At 39.8% G+C, this 20708-nt stretch overlaps 1 protein-coding gene across 3 annotated transcripts in view; it reads left to right on the forward strand.

Moving 5' to 3' along the window:
- supt7l (SPT7 like, STAGA complex subunit gamma) overlaps positions 1 to 3620 on the forward strand; it is a 37800-nt gene extending 34180 nt beyond the window's left edge. For all 3 annotated transcript variants that reach the window (XM_060849132.1, XM_060849123.1, XM_060849140.1), the window contains one exon: positions 344 to 3620. In XM_060849132.1, the coding sequence (XP_060705115.1) occupies positions 344 to 612 (269 nt within the window). In that variant the 3' untranslated portion in view covers positions 613 to 3620. The remainder of the gene's footprint in view (positions 1 to 343) is intronic.
- Positions 3621 to 20708: the final 17088 nt, after the last annotated feature.

Consider the following 20708-nt stretch of genomic DNA (forward strand, 5'->3'; position numbering starts at 1 on the left):
AAACATTGTGAGAGCTAATAGCAAAGAATAGGCATACAACGTATATTGAACAGAAAGATATCCTTCGGCATGAATGAATAAAGATATGTCAGACTTTGAATACAAAATCCACAGAAATTGAGAGTGCAGCTAGATGGTGTCAGAAGCTTGACCAATAGATTATTTGACTATATAAATTGGAACATAAAATGCAAGAATCTAGAGTGTCATGAATGCCATCTCTAACCAACATGAGGTGGGTAATAAATGTCAGCCTTGCTATCTCCGGTCATGTTGTATTACTGCTTATGGTACAAGAATTGTTTGGTTTCATTATTTTGTTTTCCTGCTTTGCTTCGTTCAGGGCCTGAGGTAAGCAGCTCTCCATTGTGGAACCTGACTCAAGTTAAAATGGAGCCTCAGGAGAATGAAGAAGGCAATGGACCTCCTCATGGTGTTTTGGGCAATGATGTTTTTGAAGAGCCAATGTCTGCCATGAGTGACTCTGGTATCCCGCAAACCCCTAACACTGCTGGTTCTGATGGCAGCTACATGTCCCACTCACCTGACAGCCTGATCGCCTCTTCTCCTGTTTTCAATCAGCGACCAAAGAAAAAGATGAGAAAGATGTGAATACGCACTGGGCATGAAAATGTCTCTTTATTTTTCTCTCTACTTTTACTTTTCAGGTGCTTATTTGAAACAGTTCTTTTCCATAATAATGACTGCTAAATTGAAATATTTTTCGAACCAAAACAGGAATTGAATTCAGAATCATTATTGAGTTTACTGTCAGTGGGACAAGAACAAAACAATAATAAAAACTGCTTCAAGCAGCCTGAAGTTCCTTCCGGTTAATTCTAATGGTGCTGAAGAGGAAAATTGGGGAAAATAATCTGGACTTTTGAGGATCTGTATGGATGCAATGCTACATTTCCACTCATGAAATGTGAGTTGGTTTCAAGTGAAGAAGAGTTCTTATTCGGAGAGAATTTTTGTTTCTATGCCGTTAATACAAACTGTTCACTTATTGTATTGCTTGTTATGTAACCAACATGACAGCCATTATGGATAATCAGATGTAGCTAATTTGCCTAAATCATAGAAACATGGGATCCCTACATTGTGGAAACAGGTCATTCAGTTCATCAAGTTCACACTGACCCTCTGAAGAGCATCCAACCCAGACTCACCCCCTTTCCTCTCACTATAACCTTACATTTTCCATTGTTAATCCATCTCGCCTACGTATCCCTGGACTCATTGGGCAATTTAGCATGGCCAATTCACCTAACCTGTACATCTTTGAATGAAATCAGCATGCTTACTAAGTAAGAAGGAATTCATCGTTATTTTAATCCACCTGTTTGGACATACGGTGACACACTTCTGGGAACTTTGACCTGGATCATCTTGCTGAAAGGTAGAGACAATACCATAATGCCATATAGTGACAGCTATAGAATTATAGAATCATAGAATCCTGATTGAAACTTAATATTAACATTTAATTAATAAATCTAGAATAAAAATCTAGTCTCTATAATTGCGAATATGACAACTGTCATGAATTGTTGTAAACGTCCATCAGTTTCTTCTGTATCTTTTGAGGAAGGAAATCTGCCATCCTTACCTGATTTGGCATCTGTGTAACGTAGGTGACTCTTAACTATTCCTTAAAATGCTAAGTTATCCACTACATTTAAAAGGTCATTAGGGATGGCCAAAGAATTCTGACCTTGCCAATGACAGTCCTGTCCCATCAAAGAATCAAAACAATCTTTCAACGACAGAAATTAAACCTCGACTCTTTCTCCATTCCTGACTGGGTAACTGTGCTTTATAAAACCAAGGTGCTAACTTCCTCACTTGGAAATAACACCAGCTTTGTACAAATGAAACCCAAGTTTGGTGTTTAATCCCCAAGAATCTAACAATTCTGGCATAAAATCTGCTAAAGTATCTTGTGTGTCTGAAACCTTGCAGAGTGACATTCCTTCAGAGTTAACGAGAGGAGGTGGTGTGAAAGAAGAAATTGAGTGATGCAAGAAGAACTAGTTTAGTTGAATTTCCAACCAGTGAGTGCTGACATTGTAGCAGTCTGCACACAACTTGCGCTGGCTTCATAATGGACAGCTTTTTCCTTCTTGCTGGTTTTTCATCTCCCCTGTGCAATCATTGAGTTAAGAGGCAGTGTAATTGTATGAATCCAAGCTGTTAGCACTCCACTCAGATTGAATGTTCATTCCTCATATATTTCTGACTATGAACTTCAGACTCCCTCCTAAATGCACAACATGGATAAAACCCCCTTAAGGTAGAACTGGAGCATTGAGACTTTGTGGGTATTTCTTTTCCTGTCTGGGTCTTCCTCTGAATATTTGGGCATCTCAGCCACATGTTCACAATTTAAACAAACTATTCATAGGCACTTTTTTTTTATTAATATCAAATTAATTTAGGAGCTTGTTCACCTAAGACAAGACATTTCATGAGAAAAAACATAACCATTTTGATTTGTTATCTGAAAATGTGTTTTTCGGCATGACCAATGTGCAGAGCAGGTATTTTCTAACCATGTTTATTATTCAATTATTACTTGCACTGGCAACTCTCTATTTTACTGTGACACAAAATATTAAACATACTAGCAATTAAAGAATAGCTTAGAACTTGTTTGTGGTGTTTCCAGAACAGTTGGTTTCTGTGGTAAACTCACGCAGTTCAGAGAACCAAATAAAAACCTGTTTTATGAAATTAAATGTTGTAGCCTTTGACAATCTGGAAAGCTGTCTGGGCTTGGACCATGGGAATTCAGAAGTGTCCTGGGAACACACAGTGAGTTCATAGAACTGTCTTCAAACGTTATAGGAAAGGGTCTGCTCCCTGAAATGTCTACTTACTGTCAACTTTGCTGAACATTTCAGGCATTCTTATTTGTTTGTTCTCTTCAAAGAACTGTTTGTTTCTATTATTTGAAACTAAGCCAACCACTGGTGTCTACCAATCATTTATGAAGTGCAGTGCTCATGTGGAGGAAGGTTAAGATAATAAAAGTCGTCTTTCAAGTTCCTCAGTAAAGCAGCCAGACTCAATAAGATAGGCTGGTGCTCTCTTTTATTCTCTCAGTGAACAATATGAGGCATTTTGAATTTACCTTTTTCAAACCCTGCAGGCAAATATTTTGTGAAGCTACCATTTTTACATGCTATTGGTTGGGCATGTGCATTACATCCATCAACAAATGTTGACATATTTATTTCCATAAGTGCTTAGGCATTGTATTAGGCACATCCAGGTTCAATAATCAACTGATCTAAATATTAGAAGCTTTAAAAGATTCATTTCACAAAAAGAGTTTACAAGACAGGAACATCCTGGATGCATTATCTCACATCAGTCTGTTCTCATCCTTGCCACTCATTGGACAAAATTGAGGCATCATCTGATGAATTAGGCAGAAAAAATTCTGAAAGAAATTTGTTTCCGGTCTTTTATTGATCAATATTTCTGGTATGGGTGTTAAAATTATAGAAGACTTTGATCAATAAGTAGAAAAAAAGGTTTTGTTTGAAATGTTCCAGTTCAGGTAGGAGAAAGTAAGGACTGCAGATGCTGGAGATCAGAGCTGAAAAATGTGTCGCTGAAAAAGCGCAGCAGGTCAGGCAGCATCTAAGGAGCAGGAGAATCGACGTTTCGGGCATAAGCCCTTCTTCAGAAAGAAGGGCTTATGCCCGAAACGTCGATTCTCCTGCTCCTTGGATGCTGCCTGACCTGCTGCGCTTTTCCAGCAACACATTTTTCAGTCATGTTCCAGTTCAGATCAAGATGTTGCATTTGTATAATGCCTTTTTAATGTAAGGCATAAGTGCTTAAGGGAAGTGAATACCACATGATGATAAATTTGGAAATGTGCCCGAATGGTGTATCACAGATGAGAGGCATTTGTATCAAGGTGACACTGGACTTTCTTCAGCATCAGAGAATCAAAGGAAGTCGTCAACTGCATTTCTAAATTATTTTTGGCAAAGGCAAAAATATGTGTAATTAGCAAGTTTTGAGAAGATTTGTAGCTTGGGTTGAGGTTCTGGATATAGGTTTGCTCGTTGAGCTGGAAGGTTCATTTTCAGACGTTTCATCACCATACTAGGTAACATCTTCAGTGAGCCTTTGGACGAAGGCTTAGCCTAGAGGTTAATTGAAGATGTTACCTAGTATGGCGACGAAATGTCTGAAAATAACCTTTCAGCTCAGTGAGTAAAGCTACATCTATATTTATAATTCAGATAAATAGACCTGTCTTATTAATTGACCCCTTTCAGCAATTGTATTAGTTGTAGAAACACATGTTACAGAGCCCTCATAGTCAAACACTGATCTGAGTGGAATCTTTTTTGATGAAATAGTGTTTAACATCAATTATATTTCTGTACAGTACAGAAACAGTATAGGAAAAAATGCATTTTTGTCACAATTGTCATTTTGCTTGAGATGAAGGCTTTTGCTTTTAGTGTTGTTGCAGAGTTTTATATTAAAATAAATCAGGAAATTTTGTTTACAGCAAGTCATTTTCTATGATTCTATAGTGAGATTTTAGACTGGTTGCTTGGTGAATTACCATTGCTGCAGGCTTAGGTGCACATGGGATGTTATAGCTTTGATGCCTTGTAACTTTTTAGTTGATTGATAGATCTATTGAATTCGGGGGTCAGGTCTCTCACGTAGGCACAATGAGCTGATTGAACACATTTATTTCCAATGAAAATATTATTGTGTAGGTCATGTTTCATTTTTCCTTGTAAATTTTAATTTTTTTTGCTGCTTTTACACAGTGATAGCTTTGTTTTCAGTGATACCAATAAATTTCAATTTATTTCCAACAGAAGGCTACATCTGGAACATGTTTTTTCTGCTGTGCATATCATGAATTTCCATCACATCTTGTCACTCTAAATGGCTGACTATTCAAGTTGTACATTACACAGAAATCATAATTCATGGGAATTATGTACAATAATTCATATTTTGCAATCTATTTGCTCATAATGTGAAATCAATACAAACGTAAACTGAAAGCCAAGCAGAAATTGCTGAAGAAACTCAGCAGGTCTGGCAGCATCACTGGGAAGAAAGCAGAAGTTAACGTTTCAAGTCAGGTGGCTCCTCCTCCGAACTGTTAGTTGTCAGGAAAAGGTGATATTTATGCTGAAGCTGAAGTGGGAGAGAGGAAGGGGAAAAGTGAGTGAGCGAATAGATGGGGATGGAACCCAGAGAGAGAGAGAGAGCGATAAGGTAGGTAAATAAAGAAATTTTTGGATAGCAAGCCAGGACAGAAGAAAAGCTGAGTAAGTGATAGTGAGAGCTAAGAGTAGCAAAGATTTGGTGAGCTGTGCTGAAAACAACCCATATCATGTGATAATATGCCTTGAAGTAGATGAGAATGAATGACTGTGTTAAAAACAACACATGTTATAACAGGACATGCTATGAGGATGGGTAAAAAAACGCGGAAGGATGGAATTGGCTCGAAAGTTATTGAACTCCATGCTGGGTCCTAGAGACTGCAGTGTCCCCATGTGGGAAATGAGCATGTTCTTTGAACTTGCACTGGTGCTCTTTGGAACACTGCAGCAGGCCTGAGACAGAAATGTTGATGTGGGAACATGGTGGTGTATTGAAGTGGCAGGTGACTGAAAGTTCATGGTGATTTTTTCAGACAGAGCATAGTTGGACTGCAAAGTGGTCATTTAGCCTGCATTTCATATTCCCAAGGTAGAGGAGACCAGATCATGAACAGTGAATACAGTTGTGCTATGAAGATGTAGGCTTTTTAAGAGACTTAAAAGCAGCACCAAGTATACTCAAAAATGGTAACAATGTAATACTGTGTAGAGCCACTCAATTAATTCGTTGCTTGGAGACAAAAACAAATTCTAATTTGGCCAAACAATTTAAATTTATGCCCGAAACATAACAAACTCCAATTTTGAATTGAGTATATTGACAATCTTAAAAGTCAATGACACAATCCAATGCTCTGGAGTATAAGACCGGGGAAAATTGAACAGTTGAGAGGTGATCTGCCACGTACTAGCGTGTAAGAGATTGCTTGAAAAAATATCTTTCTCAAAAGAACCTTTTCGATCAGTAATCTGTAACACAGAAATTCCTAATACAGAGAAAAGAAGACACAGGAAGATCCAAAGGCAAGAACCTACAGCTGCCTGGTTTTGAGATGAGAAATGTTGTTTTGTAAATTTTAATTGGGAGTTTTTTTATCAGACTAGTATAGACGGAAAGGTAAAAGATAGGTTAGAAAAAGAAATTGTAAATAGTGGTTAGTTAATTATTCTGTTATACTTTAAGGAATAAATTTGTTAATTTTTACTTCAAATAGTTCTTGGCCACTCGAGTTTTAGCGATTATTGCACGGGGATAAATCTTTTTGGTGTTGCTGGTTTTAAATTAAGCACGAGGGTTTACCCCATGTCATAACAGCAGACTGGACTAAATGAAGTACAAGTAAATGTCTGTTTCACCTGAAAGGTATATTTGAGGCATTGGATGGTGAGAAGGAAGGAGGTAAGCAGGCAGGTAACATATCTCCTGTGATTGAAGGTGCCGGGGGGTATGTGGAGATGTTAGAAATGGAGGAGGAAGGGACTGGAGTATCCTGGAGGAAATAACCCCTGTAGAATGTTGTCAGGGATTAGAGGGGAATATGTTGGATTGTGGCATCCTGTTAGAGGTGATTGAAATGGCTGTTTACAATCGGTTATATGCGGAGGCTGGTGAATTAGCAACTGCGAACTGTGTGGGGGACCCTATCATTGTTGTGGGATGGAAGGAAGTGGTGGGACCAAAAGTACAGGAGATAGGTTGGACATGGCTAAGGATCCTGTTGACTGTGGTAGTGAGAAATCCTCAGTTGAGCCAAAAAGGTGGATATTACTGAAGCATCCCATTCCCTGTTGAAATGAACAGATGCAATGAAACAAAGAAACTGGAAGAATGGAATGGAGTCCCTAAAGTAAGCAAGGTGTGAAGATGTATTGTTGAAGTAACTAGAGATCAGTGAGTTTGTAGTGTATAATGGTTGCCAACCTATCCCCAGAAATGTAAACTGAGATATCAAGGGGAGTTGTCTAGGATAGACCAGGTGACAATGAGGGCAGGGTGAAAATTTGAAACAAAACTGATAAATGTTTCAAATTCCAAATGATAGTGGGAAACAATTTCAATATTGTCATAAATGATTCTGAGAAAGAGTTCTTGGGAGAGACTCAAGTAGAATTGGAATAAGGAATGTTTCACATTCCCCCATAAAGAGATAGGTGTAACTGGGCCCATGTGGGTACCCATGGCCAGCCCTTTGATTTGAAGGAAATGAGAGGAGTTAAGAGGAGAAATTGTTCAGAGTGAGTACGGGCTCAGTCAGGCAGTGGAGGGAGGTAATGGATAGAGATGGTTCAGGCCTTCTTTCCAAGAAGTGGTGAGCCCTGAGACCATCCTGATAGAGGATGGACATATGAAGGGCTTGCATGTCCATCGTGAGAAGGAGGTGGCTGCTGTCTGTGAACTGAAAATTTTGAAACTAACATCATATGTCAGAGGAATCCTTGATGTAAATGGGAAGGAATTGGACAAGAGGAGGAAAAAACTGAATCAAGGTAGGAAGAAATAAGTTCTTAGAATCCAAATGAGTGGAAGCAGGTTATTCAGCCAATTGAGTCCACACCATTCCTCCTGAAAGCATCATACCTAGACCTACTCCCCACCCCCACCCCACACCTAATCCCTGCATTTTTCAGGGCTAATCCCCCTAATCTGCTCATTTTTGAACTGGGAGGAAGCCCATGCGGACATGGGGAGAATGTGTAAAGTCCACACAGACAAGTTGCCCGAGAGTGGGATCGAACCCAATCCCTGGTGCTGTGAGACAGCAGCGCTAACCACTGAGCCAACATGCTGTCCAATTCTGTGAGGCAGGAACAAGCAGAAGCATTGGATCCGTGTGTGCTGCCCTGGCTGTGGATTTTGGGGCAAAAGTAGAAGTGGGTTGTTCAGGGTTGGAGGACTGAGCTGGGAGGCTGTCGCAGTGTTAAAAGTGAACTGATACTATCCTAGCAGATTTAGAAATTTATGTTAATTTAGAATACTGGAATGAATTATTCAGTACTCTTACAGATAGATTTTAAAACTCGAAACCCCTATCATCCACCTTGATCTCTCCACTGTCCATATTGCAGAATCTGACTTAATTCTTACCCCTTTTTAAATGGTGGTGGCATTTTCCCCCCAATACTGTTTAACAATTCTGACTCTGTGAAGATCACAATAACACTGTTGTAACATTAAACCAGAGCAGCGTTTAGTTCGCACACACTTAAACTTTGGGATTGCAGGCAGCATTGTGAATGCTTCTCAACACAGACACATGTACAAACAGACAAGGAGAGATTGAGTTGAAAGCCTTCAAAGAGAAAATTTAATATTGACATTTAATAACTTAAGGAGAAGGCAATTGAGGATTAATAATTTATTAATGTACTTGCTTTTAAAATGGAGCATAGATATAGAAAGCTAAATGTAGTCATGAAGAATTGACTCATACCCCATTCTACCACTTATCTATCTGCATTCATAAGGTTGGCAGTACCTCATTGCTTTGTAAGATTGATATATTGAAGGGATACTCGCAAGTACCATTAACATCAAAGACAAAAGAAATATCCACATTGGTCTAGCCTATTTGGTGGAACAAATGTTGAGTGATACCATTTGGATTAAGGAATGGCTTAGCTAGATTTCAGAGGGATATGAATCATATCAGAACTGACGTCTGTTATTATGCAGTTCATTCCGATGTATATCGTGATACATAAGACAAATAGGAAACAAACCTGTTTAAGCAGTTCAGCCAACTGTTATCCTTGCTACTACAGCCTGCATCAGCTTTCTAAAATAGTACCATTCACCAAACATTCAAATTTGCAAAGTGGAGACTTTGTCCTTTCCGATATGTGCATTATGTTAAATTTAAAAGAATGAATAATGACTCCAGCAACTATAACCTCTCTGACCTTTCATTGCCTATGGGAATTTTCTGGCTATAGATCTCCCAAGGATGCCAGAACTCAGAAGAACGAGGAACATGAATAGGCAATTCAGTCCCTCGAGCCTACAGCACCATTTGACATGGTCATGACTGACTTCATTTGGGTTCAGCTCTACTTAACTGCCCACTTCGCATAACCCTTCAACGCATTAGTAATTTAAAAATCTGTCTGTCTCCTCTTCAAATGTACACCATCCTAGTATCCACTGCAATCATTGACCATCAGATCATAAGAAATAGAAGTGGAAATAAGGCCATTCAACCCATCGCGTCCACTCTGCCATTCAATCATGGCTGATGGGCATTTCAACGCACTTACCCGCACTCTCCTCATATCCCTTAATTTCTTGCGAGATTAAGAATTTACCAAATCAGCCAGATTGACTGGATAACCTGAAATTATCTAATCCCATGTGCCTGCATTTAGCCTGTATCCCTCTAATCCTTCCTATTCATGTACCCATCCAGATCCCTTTTAAATGTAATTGTATCACTTCCTTTGGCAGCTCATTCCATACTTGCACCACCCTCTGCATGAAAAGAATTGCCCATTAGATCCCTTTTAAATCTCCCCACTCTCACCTTATGCCTACTAGTTTTGGACTCTCCCACCCCCAGGGAAAAAGACCTTGACGATTCACTCTATTCATGCCCTTCATGATTTTGTAAACCTCTATAAGATCTCCCTTCAACCTTCGTCACACTATTTAGCCTCTCCTTGTAGCTCAAATACTCCAATCCTGGCAACATCCTTGTAAATCCTTTCTGCATCCTTTCAGGTTTTACAACATCCTTCCGATATGAGGAGACCAGAATTGAAATTGCATTCCAAAAGCGGCGTAACCAATGACCTGTAGAGCTGCAATATGACATCCCAATTCCTACGTTCAATGCATTGACCAATAAAGGAAAGCGGACCAAACACCTTCATTATCTGTGAACCTGCGATTCCACTTTCAAGGAACTGTGAACCAGCACCTGAAGTTCTCTTTGTTTGGCAACATTTCCCAGGATCCTACCTTTAAATGTATAAGTCCTGCCCTGATTTGGTTTACAAAAGCTCCTCACATGGATGGACTGACTTTGGAGCATACGCGATGCTGAGGGGATTGTGGATAACCTGTTTAGTGAATTGGTCACACTGCAGGTTAGGATTGCTAGGGAGAAATGGAATAGGTGACCAAAAGGTAGAGAAAGAGTAGGAAGGCAGTGCAGGTGAACCCTGCGGTCACCTCCCTCCAAAACAGGTATACTGTTTTGAATACTGTTGGGGGAGATGGCTCACCAGGGGAAGGCAACAGTAGCCAGGTTCATGTCACTGTGGCTAGCTCTTCTGTACAGACAGGCGAGAAAAAGAGTGGAAGGGTTATAGTCATAGGGGATTCAATTGTAAAGGGAGTAGATGGGTAGTTCTGTGGTTGAAAACTAGACTCCTAGGTGCATGAGTCAGGGATGTCTCACATCAGCTGAAGGGGGAAGGTGAACAGCCAGTTGTCGTGGTGCATATAGGCACCAATGATATAGGTTTAAAAAAATGGGATGAGCTGCTACAAGTAGAATTCAGCGAGTTTGGAGCCAAGTTAAAAAGTAGGACCTCAGAGGTAATAATGTGCCATATAGTGCCATGTGCTAGTCAGAGTAGAAATGAAAGAATAAGCAGGATGAATGTATGGCTTGAGACATGGTGCAGGAGGGAGGGGTTCAGATTTTTGGGACATTGGGACCGGTTCTGGAGGAGGTGGGACTATTACAAATTGGACAGTCTACACCTGGACAAGACTGGAACCAATGTCCTTGGGGGTGCTTTTGCTAACACTGTTGGGGAAGGTTTAAACTAATGTGGGAGGGGGATGGGAACCAAATGAGGAGCTTAATGGACAGGAAGGAGGTAGTAACTAAAGTCTGTAAGGAACTAGGTAATGAAGTCAGCATGACTAAGGGGAGAGTCAGCAGGAAGCAGATGATGAACACAAAGGGACTGCTGGTCTGAGGTGCATTTGTTTTAATGCAAAAAATTTAGTAGATAAGGCAGATTAACTTGGGACTTTGATTAGTACATGGGAGCATGGTGTTATTGCTATTACTGAGACTTGGTTGAGGGAAGGGCATGACTGACAACTAAATATCCCAGGATATCAATGCTTCAGACAGGATAGAGAGGGAGGTAAAAGGGGTGGAAGAGTTGTACTGCTGGTCAGAGAGGATATCACAGCTACGCTGAAGGAGGGAACTATGGAGGACTTGAGTAGTGAAGCAATATGGCAGAGCGCAGAGGAAGGGTGTAGTAACAATGTTGGGGCTGAGCGTGAGATAGAGGTACAAATATGAAAGCATTATGGAAAGATGTAGCATCAACAGGGTGATGGTGATAGGAGATTTTAATTTTCCCAACATTGACAGAGATTCACTTAGTCTTAGAGGTCTAGATGGAGCAGAATTTGTAAGGAGCACCCAGGAGCAGTATGTAAATAGTCCAACTTGGGAAGGAGCTATATTGGACATGGTGTTAGGGAATGAGTCCAGCCTGGTGGTTAAAGTTTCAGTAGGGAATCACTTTGGGAATAGTGATCACAATTCTGTAACTTTTAGAATACTCATGGACAAAGATGAGAGTGGTTGTAAAGGAAGAGTGCTAAATTGATGGAAAACCAACTGTACCAAAATTCAGCAGCAGCTGGAGAATGTAGATTGAGAGCAGTTGTTTGATAGTAAATCCATATTTGAAATGTGAGAGGCTTTTAAAGAGAGGTTGATTAGAGTGCAGGAGGAACATGTTCCTATGAAAATGAGGGATCAAAATGACAAGATTAGGGAATCATGGATGACAAGTGAAATTAGGTAAGAAGAAAAAGGAAACATACATAAGGTCTCGATAACTGACAGACAAAGCTTTGGAAGAATATTGGGAATGTAGGACTAATCTGAAACGAGGAACTAAGAGAGCTAAAAGAAGTCATGAGATATCTTTAGCAAACAGAGTTAAGGAAAATCCCAAAGCCTTTTATTCAAATATAAGGAGCAAGAGAGTAACTCGAGAAAGGGACTCCAGGACAAAGGAGGCAAGGTATGTGTGGTGGCAGAGAAAATGGGTGAGATTCTTAACGAGTACTTTGCATCGGTATTCACTGAGAAGAGGGACATGATGGATGTTGAGGTTAAGGATAGTACTTTGAGTACCCAAGGTCAAGTCAGCTTAAGGAGGGAGGAAGTGTTGGGTATTCTAAAGGCATTAAGGTGGACAAGTCCCCAGGTCTGGATGGGATCCATCCCACGTTACTGAGGGAAGCGAGAGAGGAAATAGTTGGGGCCTTAACAGACATTTTAGCAGTGTGCTGCATTTAACCTAGTCGACTTCATTCGCTGCTCACAATGTGGTCACCTCTACATTGGGGAAACAAAGTGTAGGCTGGATGACTGCTTCACAGACCACCTATGTTCTCTCCACAAAAAAAGACCCTGAGCTTCCAGTTGCCCGCTACCTCAACATACCACCTTGTTCGGTGTCCAACACCTCTGTCTCAGGCTTGCTGCAGTACTTCAGCTGAAGTTCAGAACAAGTTGGAAGAAGGCAAGAAAGCAGAGTTGAGGATTACCAGATCAGCCATGATTTCATTGAATGGCAGAGCAAATTTGATGGCCTTCTTCTGATCCTAAATCTGATGATCTCATGGTCTTGTTAAATGAGCTTGAATAAATAAGAGTGGTATCTCTCGGTAGGAAGAGTAAAGAGGTCAGATGAATTCTTCAAAAATAAATGTTTAAGCTGGAGAGTTCTGAAGTTGCAGATTCATAAATCAGTAAAACTAGTGATACAGATTAATACCTTTTTCAAACAAAGAATGAGTACTAATATCTAAAGGAATAAAATTGAAAAGCAGAGAGATTTTGGTAAAATACTTAGAAGATAGGTTTGATGCCACTTGAAATATCAGGAAAAGTTCTGGTCTCCATAAAATGAACACATTGAGATAGTGTAAAAGATGCAGAAAAACAGGTCACAAGACCTCAGTGGTTACACCTATCAGGAAAGATTAAAGAGGTTGTTTCACTAAAGTAAATATGGTGTAAGATGTTCATAGTGGAGGATTTAGCGATAGCAATGTCTTTGATAATACAGCAGGGAATGTTTGTCTTATTCTTGGTCGAGATCATCATTATCTGATACTTGAGCTGCTCAGTTGGTATCTTTCATCTGTCTCAAGGCTTAATCTAGATCCAGCTGCTTTTTCATTACCAGAGGATTTCTGAAGCTGAACAATTAACAAACAGCTCCAGCATTGACTTTGTGATGGACAGTAACCCAATGATATTCAGACATTTGATCAAACAGATACTTCACTGATGATGTTGGTGGGCATGGAGTGCTGTTTCAGTTTGGTTGAAATTCAGGTTATTTGGAAAAGTCTCGAAGACTGGAATTAGCATCCTGTTCATAAATGCAAACCTGATTAACATGTCAATAGCAAATCAATATCTGCTGTCAGATAACACAATTCTTAGTATGGCAATAACATTTTACCAGGGACATCCAATTTAGTGATTGGCATTTTGAAGGGGCCTATTTTAATGTATTTCATTGGGTTCTGAATTGTAATTACAGTTGATTCCTCTTCAAGTTACTTAATTAAAATTATTTGATAAATCAATCATTTTTAGAACAAAATTCACATTTTGCTACGTTATTTATGTTTCCCCAAACTCAAATCACAGGATAATTCTAATTATTTGCTGTAAGAAATGGCTTTGAGTTATTAGATGTAGACTGTATTATGATGCACTGTCCATGTAGTTTATGTTTTATTCAGACGGTCAGAAGTAAAATGTTTGAATTATATATAAACCACGCAGTAAGTTATTTATTGCGGCTGTACATTTCAAATATTATTAATCTTCTCTCTTAGTTATAGCCATCTGCCTGATTTGGGATCAACAGGATGGTTCTTTGAATAGGTTGTTTAGATTAATCTCAAAATAAATCAGTCTGCAAGCTAAATGCACATCACTTGTGTTTACTTTACAATTAAAATATATTTTCTCTTATTACTTCTTGATAGATGTCAAGGCAATATGTGCTGAAGCTATTAGGGGTCTGTTTGAACTTTCATCAGCAGAAATTCAAACCAGATGTTAAACCACATCCGAATCCTACTCTACTCCCATTTACCCTCTGTCCAACTTAGTGTTTGAGAAAAGTATCCTTCCTTGAGATAAGAGGGAGATTCCTGGTGGATGGAGTGCCAAAAATGTCTGTCTGATCACATGATGTGGAGGTGTCAATGTTGGGCTGGGGTGGACAAAGAAGTCACATGAGACCTGGTTATAGTCTAACAGCTTTATTTGAAATCACAAGCTTCTGGAGTGTTGCTCCTTTATCAATCTGCGCTTCATCTGATGAAGGTGTAGTGCTCCAAAAGCTTGAGATTTCAAATAAACCTGTTGGATTATAATCTGTTGTCGTGTGACTTCTGACTTTGTCTGATCACAAGCAGATAGTCCAACATACTCTGACACTTTTGACATCATTGGTGGGTTTACAATTGACGAAGATATAAAGTGAGTATCAACCTGATTGGAATAGTCATGGATAGATATGAGGTTGGTAGGGAGAGGTGGAGGGGGATGGATTTTTGCAAGATCTAGCACAAATTTAATGTTCAAAGCATTTCATGGAAAAAAAATCTTCAACTCAGTCTAAGTTGTAGGTCATGTAAATATTAATTCACGCATGTTCATTAACATCTGGGTTTATCAACCATGTTGGATGCTCCATTGGGACAGCTAAGGTGACAAACCAGGTCCTCTTTCTCTTAGATAACACAACATTCCTTAAATAGAACCAAAAACAAATCTGAAGGGAGGTACCTGAGATACTAACTGTCTGAGTTCAAAATCAATTTAGTGAGACAGAAGCTTCTGTTTTCTGATCAGGATTGCAAGGATGGGATTCTTGAATGCTGTCTCTATATCTTTGATTCAGTCTGTGTCACAGCAGTTTAGTTCACTCCAGCACTTCAATCTTTCTCTCACTCCACATGTTTCAACTCCAACTGTATCATCCAAAGCACAATCTTCCCTCATTGCATCACCACAGGATGCTCCTTCACAATGGACACATTTGTGGCCACAAATCTACCCTGTTAATCCAGAATATATCTGAATCAGCATTAAAAGTATTCAATGACCCAGCCTCCACTGTTCTCTGAGTGAGAGAATTCCACAGACTAATGATTATCTGAGTGAAAAATAAATCCTCATCTCCATCTCAAAGTTCCATGTTCTAGTCTTTCCTATTAAGAGAAGATATTCATTCAGCATCTCCCCTGAGAAAGTTCCCTCAGGACTTTATATGTTTTCATAGAATCCCTACAGTTTGGAAACAGGCCATTTGGCCCAACAATTCCACACTGACCCTCCGAAGAGGTCCATTCCCTTACCCTATTTTGTTTTACATGTACCTCTGACTAATGCTCTTAATCTACACATCCCTGAACACGATGTACAATTTAGCATGGCTAATTCACCTAACCTGCTCATCTTTGGACTTGTGTGAGGAAACTGAAACACCTGGAGGAAACCCACACAGACAAGGAGAGTTGTTTTAATGAGATCACAGCTAATTTATCTAAACTCCAATTGGCAAGAGGTCCAACTTGCCATACCTCTCCTCTTTAAAAAAAAGTTTTTATCCCATGAAGCAGTCTAGAGGACATTTTTTGAACTGCTTCTTGTGCTATTTCATTCTTTCATAGGAAAGAAGACTGTTCATAGTGTTCCAGATGTGGTCTCACTAAGATCCTACACACAAAAAAAAGTCCTCTTGTAATACATGATTCTTTTTTCAATTAACATCATTATTCCATTTGCCTTCCTAGTCGCTTCCTTTGCCTGCATACTAACTTTTGTGGACCAGCACACCGAAATCCTTTGGTACCACAAAGTTCTGCAATCTCTCCCCATTAAATAATATTCTGCTTTTCTATTATTCTTGCTGAAGTGGACAAGTTCACATTTTCCTACATTATACTTCATCTGTCAAACTTTGCCAACTCACTTTGCCTACAAAGTATATCCACTTTGCAAACTTCTTATGTCATCTTTATAAGTCCTATTCTATTTTTGTGACATTATCAAATTGATCAATCATATATATACCTAATGTATTGACATAGATTTAACATTTGAGACCTCAACACTGATCCTCAGTATGTTCCATGCATTGCAACTTGCTAACCTGTAAATGGCCCATTTATCCCTACTCTCTGCCTTGTATAGGCTAGCCTGTCCATACAAACATGATCTCTTGTTTGATGATTATTGAATGCAATTTGAACATTCAAGTACAACATATAAAACCCTTTCATCGAAGTTGCTGATTCCTTCTTCAAAAGACATGATTAAGTTAGTCAAAAAACTGTTTCACTTTCACAAAACCATGTTCATTCTGCCTAATTGCATTCAGAGTTTCTAAATATCATGCCATGACAACCTCATTAATAGATGTGAAAATTTTCTCTGTGATAGTTTCTAAGCTATCCTGTCAATAGTTTGTTGCTTTCTGTCTCGCTCTATTCCTGGAATGGAAGGGATACATTCATGACTTTCCAATCTGATAGGATCTTTCCAAAATTTAGGGAATTATTTAATGTTCATCCCTCCCTTCTTGATTTACAAATTTTCTGGAGTGTTATTTATGACTCACACAGTGAAAACAGACACAAAATATCTGTTAGGCGAAAGTGAGGACTGCAGATGCTGGAGATCAGAGTAAAGATTAGAGTGGTGCTGGAAAAGCACAGCAGGTCAGGCAGCATCTGAGGAGCAGGAAAATCGACATTTTGGGCAAAAGCCCTTCACCAGGAGTGAGGCAGGGGGCCTCTGGGGTGGAGAGATAAATGGGGGGGGGGGGGGGGGTGCTGGGGAGAAGGTAACTAAATGGTGCTTTTCCAGCACCACTCTAATCTTGACAAAATATCTGTCCAACACTTCTACCATTTCATTATTTCCAATCATTAATTCCCAAGTGTCACTTTCTAGATAACAAATGCTGACTTTATATCCACTTTTTCCTTTTAAATACTTTCAGAATCTGTTTTAATAGTTCTAATTATCTTCATCTCATTCTCTCATTTCTCCTTTTAATTTGTCATCATTCTTTGCTTATTTAAATATTTTATCCAATCTTCTGATCTACCACTATTCTTTGAGGAACAATGCATTTTTTATTCAATTTGAATCTAATTTTAATGTTCTTTGGCTTTGCCACATCTTTCTTCTGGAGTAATTCTTTCTATCTAGAATTTATCTTTGTAGAATGTTATGAAATATTCCTTTTGATATTCATCACTTCACCTCTATTGTCCTTCCTATTAAACGTATCTCCCAGTTCTCTTTCGCCAGCTCAGTCTTCATAGCCTATTAATCGCCTTTATTTAAAATCCAGCCTCAGATCCAACCTTCTCATTTTCAAAATGTATTCAAAATTCAATCATGTCATGGAACTCTTGCTGTTCCTGATATATATCGATGATCTGGATCTTACTGTGCGGGGGGGAAATTTCAAAGTTTGCAGATGACACAAATCTTGGAAGAACTGTAAATTGTCAGGAGGACAGTGTGGAACTCTATAAAGGCATTGGCAGGCCACTGGAGTGGATGGAGAAATGACAGATGAGGTTCAGTGCAGAGAGGTGCAAAGTGATATATTTTGTGAAGAAAAACACTGAAAGATAATATAAAAGATTGGATATGTTTCTGAAGGAGGTGTCAGAGCAGGAGGACCTGATATCCACATATCATTCAAAATGGCAGGACAAGTGGAGAGATCAGTAAATAGTGCATACAGTATTCTCAGCTTTATTAATACAGACATGGAGTACAAGAGCAAGGGAATGATTTTGAACTTGTAAAGATCTTGTAAGATCTCAGCTGGAATATTGTGTATATTTGAAGGCACCACATTACATGTGTACAAGATGATTAGGGGTTTAGATAGGGTTGACCATGAGAACCTTTTTCCACATATGGAGTCAGCTATTACGAGGGGGCATAGCTTTAAATTAAGGGGTAGTAGGTATAGGACTGATGTTAGGGGTAGATTCTTTACTCAGCAAGTCGTGAGTTCATGGAATGCCCTGCCAGTAGCAGTGGTGGACTCTCCCTCTTTATGGGCATTTAAATGGGCATTGGATAGGCATATAGAGGATAGTGGGCTAGTGTAGGTTAGGTGGGCTTGGATCGGCGCAACATCGAGGGCCAAAGAGCCTGTACTGCACTGTATTTTTCTATGTTCTATTACAGGAAAGATGTGAACTCACTGGGGAGAGTGAAGAAGCGATTTACAAGAATAATTCCAGGAATGTGAAACCTCAGTTATGATGACAATTTGAAGAAGTTGGAATTGTTTCCCTTGGAGAGAAGGCTGAGGCAGGATTGATAGAGGTTTTCAAACTCACAAGCAGGCTGGACAGAGAGATAGGGAGATGCTTGTTCCACTCATAAAAGAAAAAAAGAGCAAGAGCTGGTGGAAGTATTGTGCTCCGTTTTGGTCACCTTCCTTTAAGAAAGATGCAACTAAAGTGGAAAGAGTGCAGAAGAAATTTACAAGGATTTTGCCAGGACTCAAGGGACTGAGCTATAGAGAGTGGTTGGACAAGCTAGGATAGTTTTCTTTTGAGCAGAGGAGGCTGAAGGGTGATCTTATATAAGTGTACAAGATCATGAGAGGTGTGGATAGGATGAATTCACTCAGTCTTTTTCCCAGAGTTGGGGAATCGAGGACTAGAGGACATCAGTTTAAAGTAATGGGAAAGAACAAATGGGAACCTGAGGGACAACGTTTTTACACAGGGTTCTAGGTAGGAATGAGCTGTCCACCGAAATGATTAAAGGTGGTGCATTAATAAGATTTAAAAGGCATTTGGACAAAAACATGGATAGGAAAGATTTAGAAGGGTATGGGCCAAGTGCAGGGTTAGTGTGGACGGACATTTTGGTCAGCAGGACTAGTTTAGGCTGAAGGGCCTGTCACCATGTTGTAGGACTCTATTTGAAGAAGGAAGGGTGATGTGATTAAAAAACATTTTCACGAAGTGAGTAGCTAGGGGCTGCCTGGAGATGTGGTAAAGGCAGGTTTAATTAGCCATTCAGGTGGGACAACGGATGATTAATTAAATAGAAATATTATGTAAGGGTATCAGGAAAAAACAGAAAATTCACACCAGTTAATAATGCTCATTTGAAGATCCAGTGTAGGCATGATGGGCTGAATGACCTGCTTCTGTGCCATAACAATTCTGTGATGGTAGCTGTCAATTAGAGATTATGTCACAGGGAGTCATAAAGTCATAGAGATGTACAGCATGGAAACAGGTCCTTTAGTCGAACTCATCCGTGTCGACCAGATATCCCAGATAAATCTGGTCTCATTTGCCAGCATTTGGCCAATATCCCTCTAAACCCTTCCTATTCATATACCAATCCAGATGCCTTTTAAATGTTGTAATTGTACCAGCCTCTGCCACTTCCTCTGGCAGCTCATTCCATACACGCACCACTCTCTGTGTGAAGTAGTTGCCCCTTAGGTCCTTCTTAAATTAGATTAGATTAGATTCCCTACAGTGTGGAAACATGCCCTTCGGTCCAACCAGTCCACTCCGACCCTTCAAATAGTAACCCACCCAGACCCATTTCCCTCTGACTAATGCACCTAGCACTAGGGACAATTTAGCATGGCCAATTCACCTGACCTGCACATCTTTGGACTGTGGGAGGAAACCAGAGCACCCAGAGGAAACCCATGTAGACACGGCGAGAACATGCAAACTCCACACAGTCACCCGAAGCTGGAATCAAACCTAGGACCCTGGTGCTGTGAGGCAGCAGTGCTAACCACTGAACAACCATGCCACCTTATCTTTCCCCTCTCACCTTAAATCTATGCCCTCTAGGTTTGGACTCCCTCACGCCAGGGGAAAGACCTTGTCTATTTACTCTATCCATGTCTTTCATGATTTTATAAACCTCTACAAGTTCACCCCTTAGCCTTCGACACTCCAGAGAAAATAGCTACAGCCTCTCCCTGTAGATCAAACCTTGTAACCCTGGCAACATTCTTGTAAATCTTTTCTGAACCCTTTCAAGTTTCACATCATTCCGAAAGGAGGGAGACCAGAATTGTATGCAGCACTCTAAAAGTGGCCTAACCAACGTCCTGTACAGCCGTAATGTGACCTCCCAACTCCTATACTCAATGCAATGACCAATAAAGACAAGCACACCAAAACACCTTGCTCACTACCCTGTCCACGCAACTCCACTTCCAAGGAACCTTGAACCTGCTTTCCAGGGTCTTTTGGTTCAGCAACACGCCCCAGGACCTTACCATTGTGTCTCAGTCCTGCCCTGATTTGCCTTTCCAAAATGCAGCACCTCACATTTATCAAAATTAAACTCCATCTGCCACTTCTCAGCCTATTGGACCATCTGATCAAGATCCCGTTGCACTCTGAGGTAACCTTCTTTGCTGTCCACTACACCCCCAATTTTGGTGTCATCTGCAAACTTACTCATCATGCCTCCTATGTTCACATCCAAATTATTTATATAAATTAAA

Source organism: Hemiscyllium ocellatum, chromosome 3 (assembly GCF_020745735.1).
Source record: "Hemiscyllium ocellatum isolate sHemOce1 chromosome 3, sHemOce1.pat.X.cur, whole genome shotgun sequence".
In the NCBI taxonomy this organism is placed as follows: Eukaryota; Metazoa; Chordata; class Chondrichthyes; order Orectolobiformes; family Hemiscylliidae; genus Hemiscyllium; species Hemiscyllium ocellatum.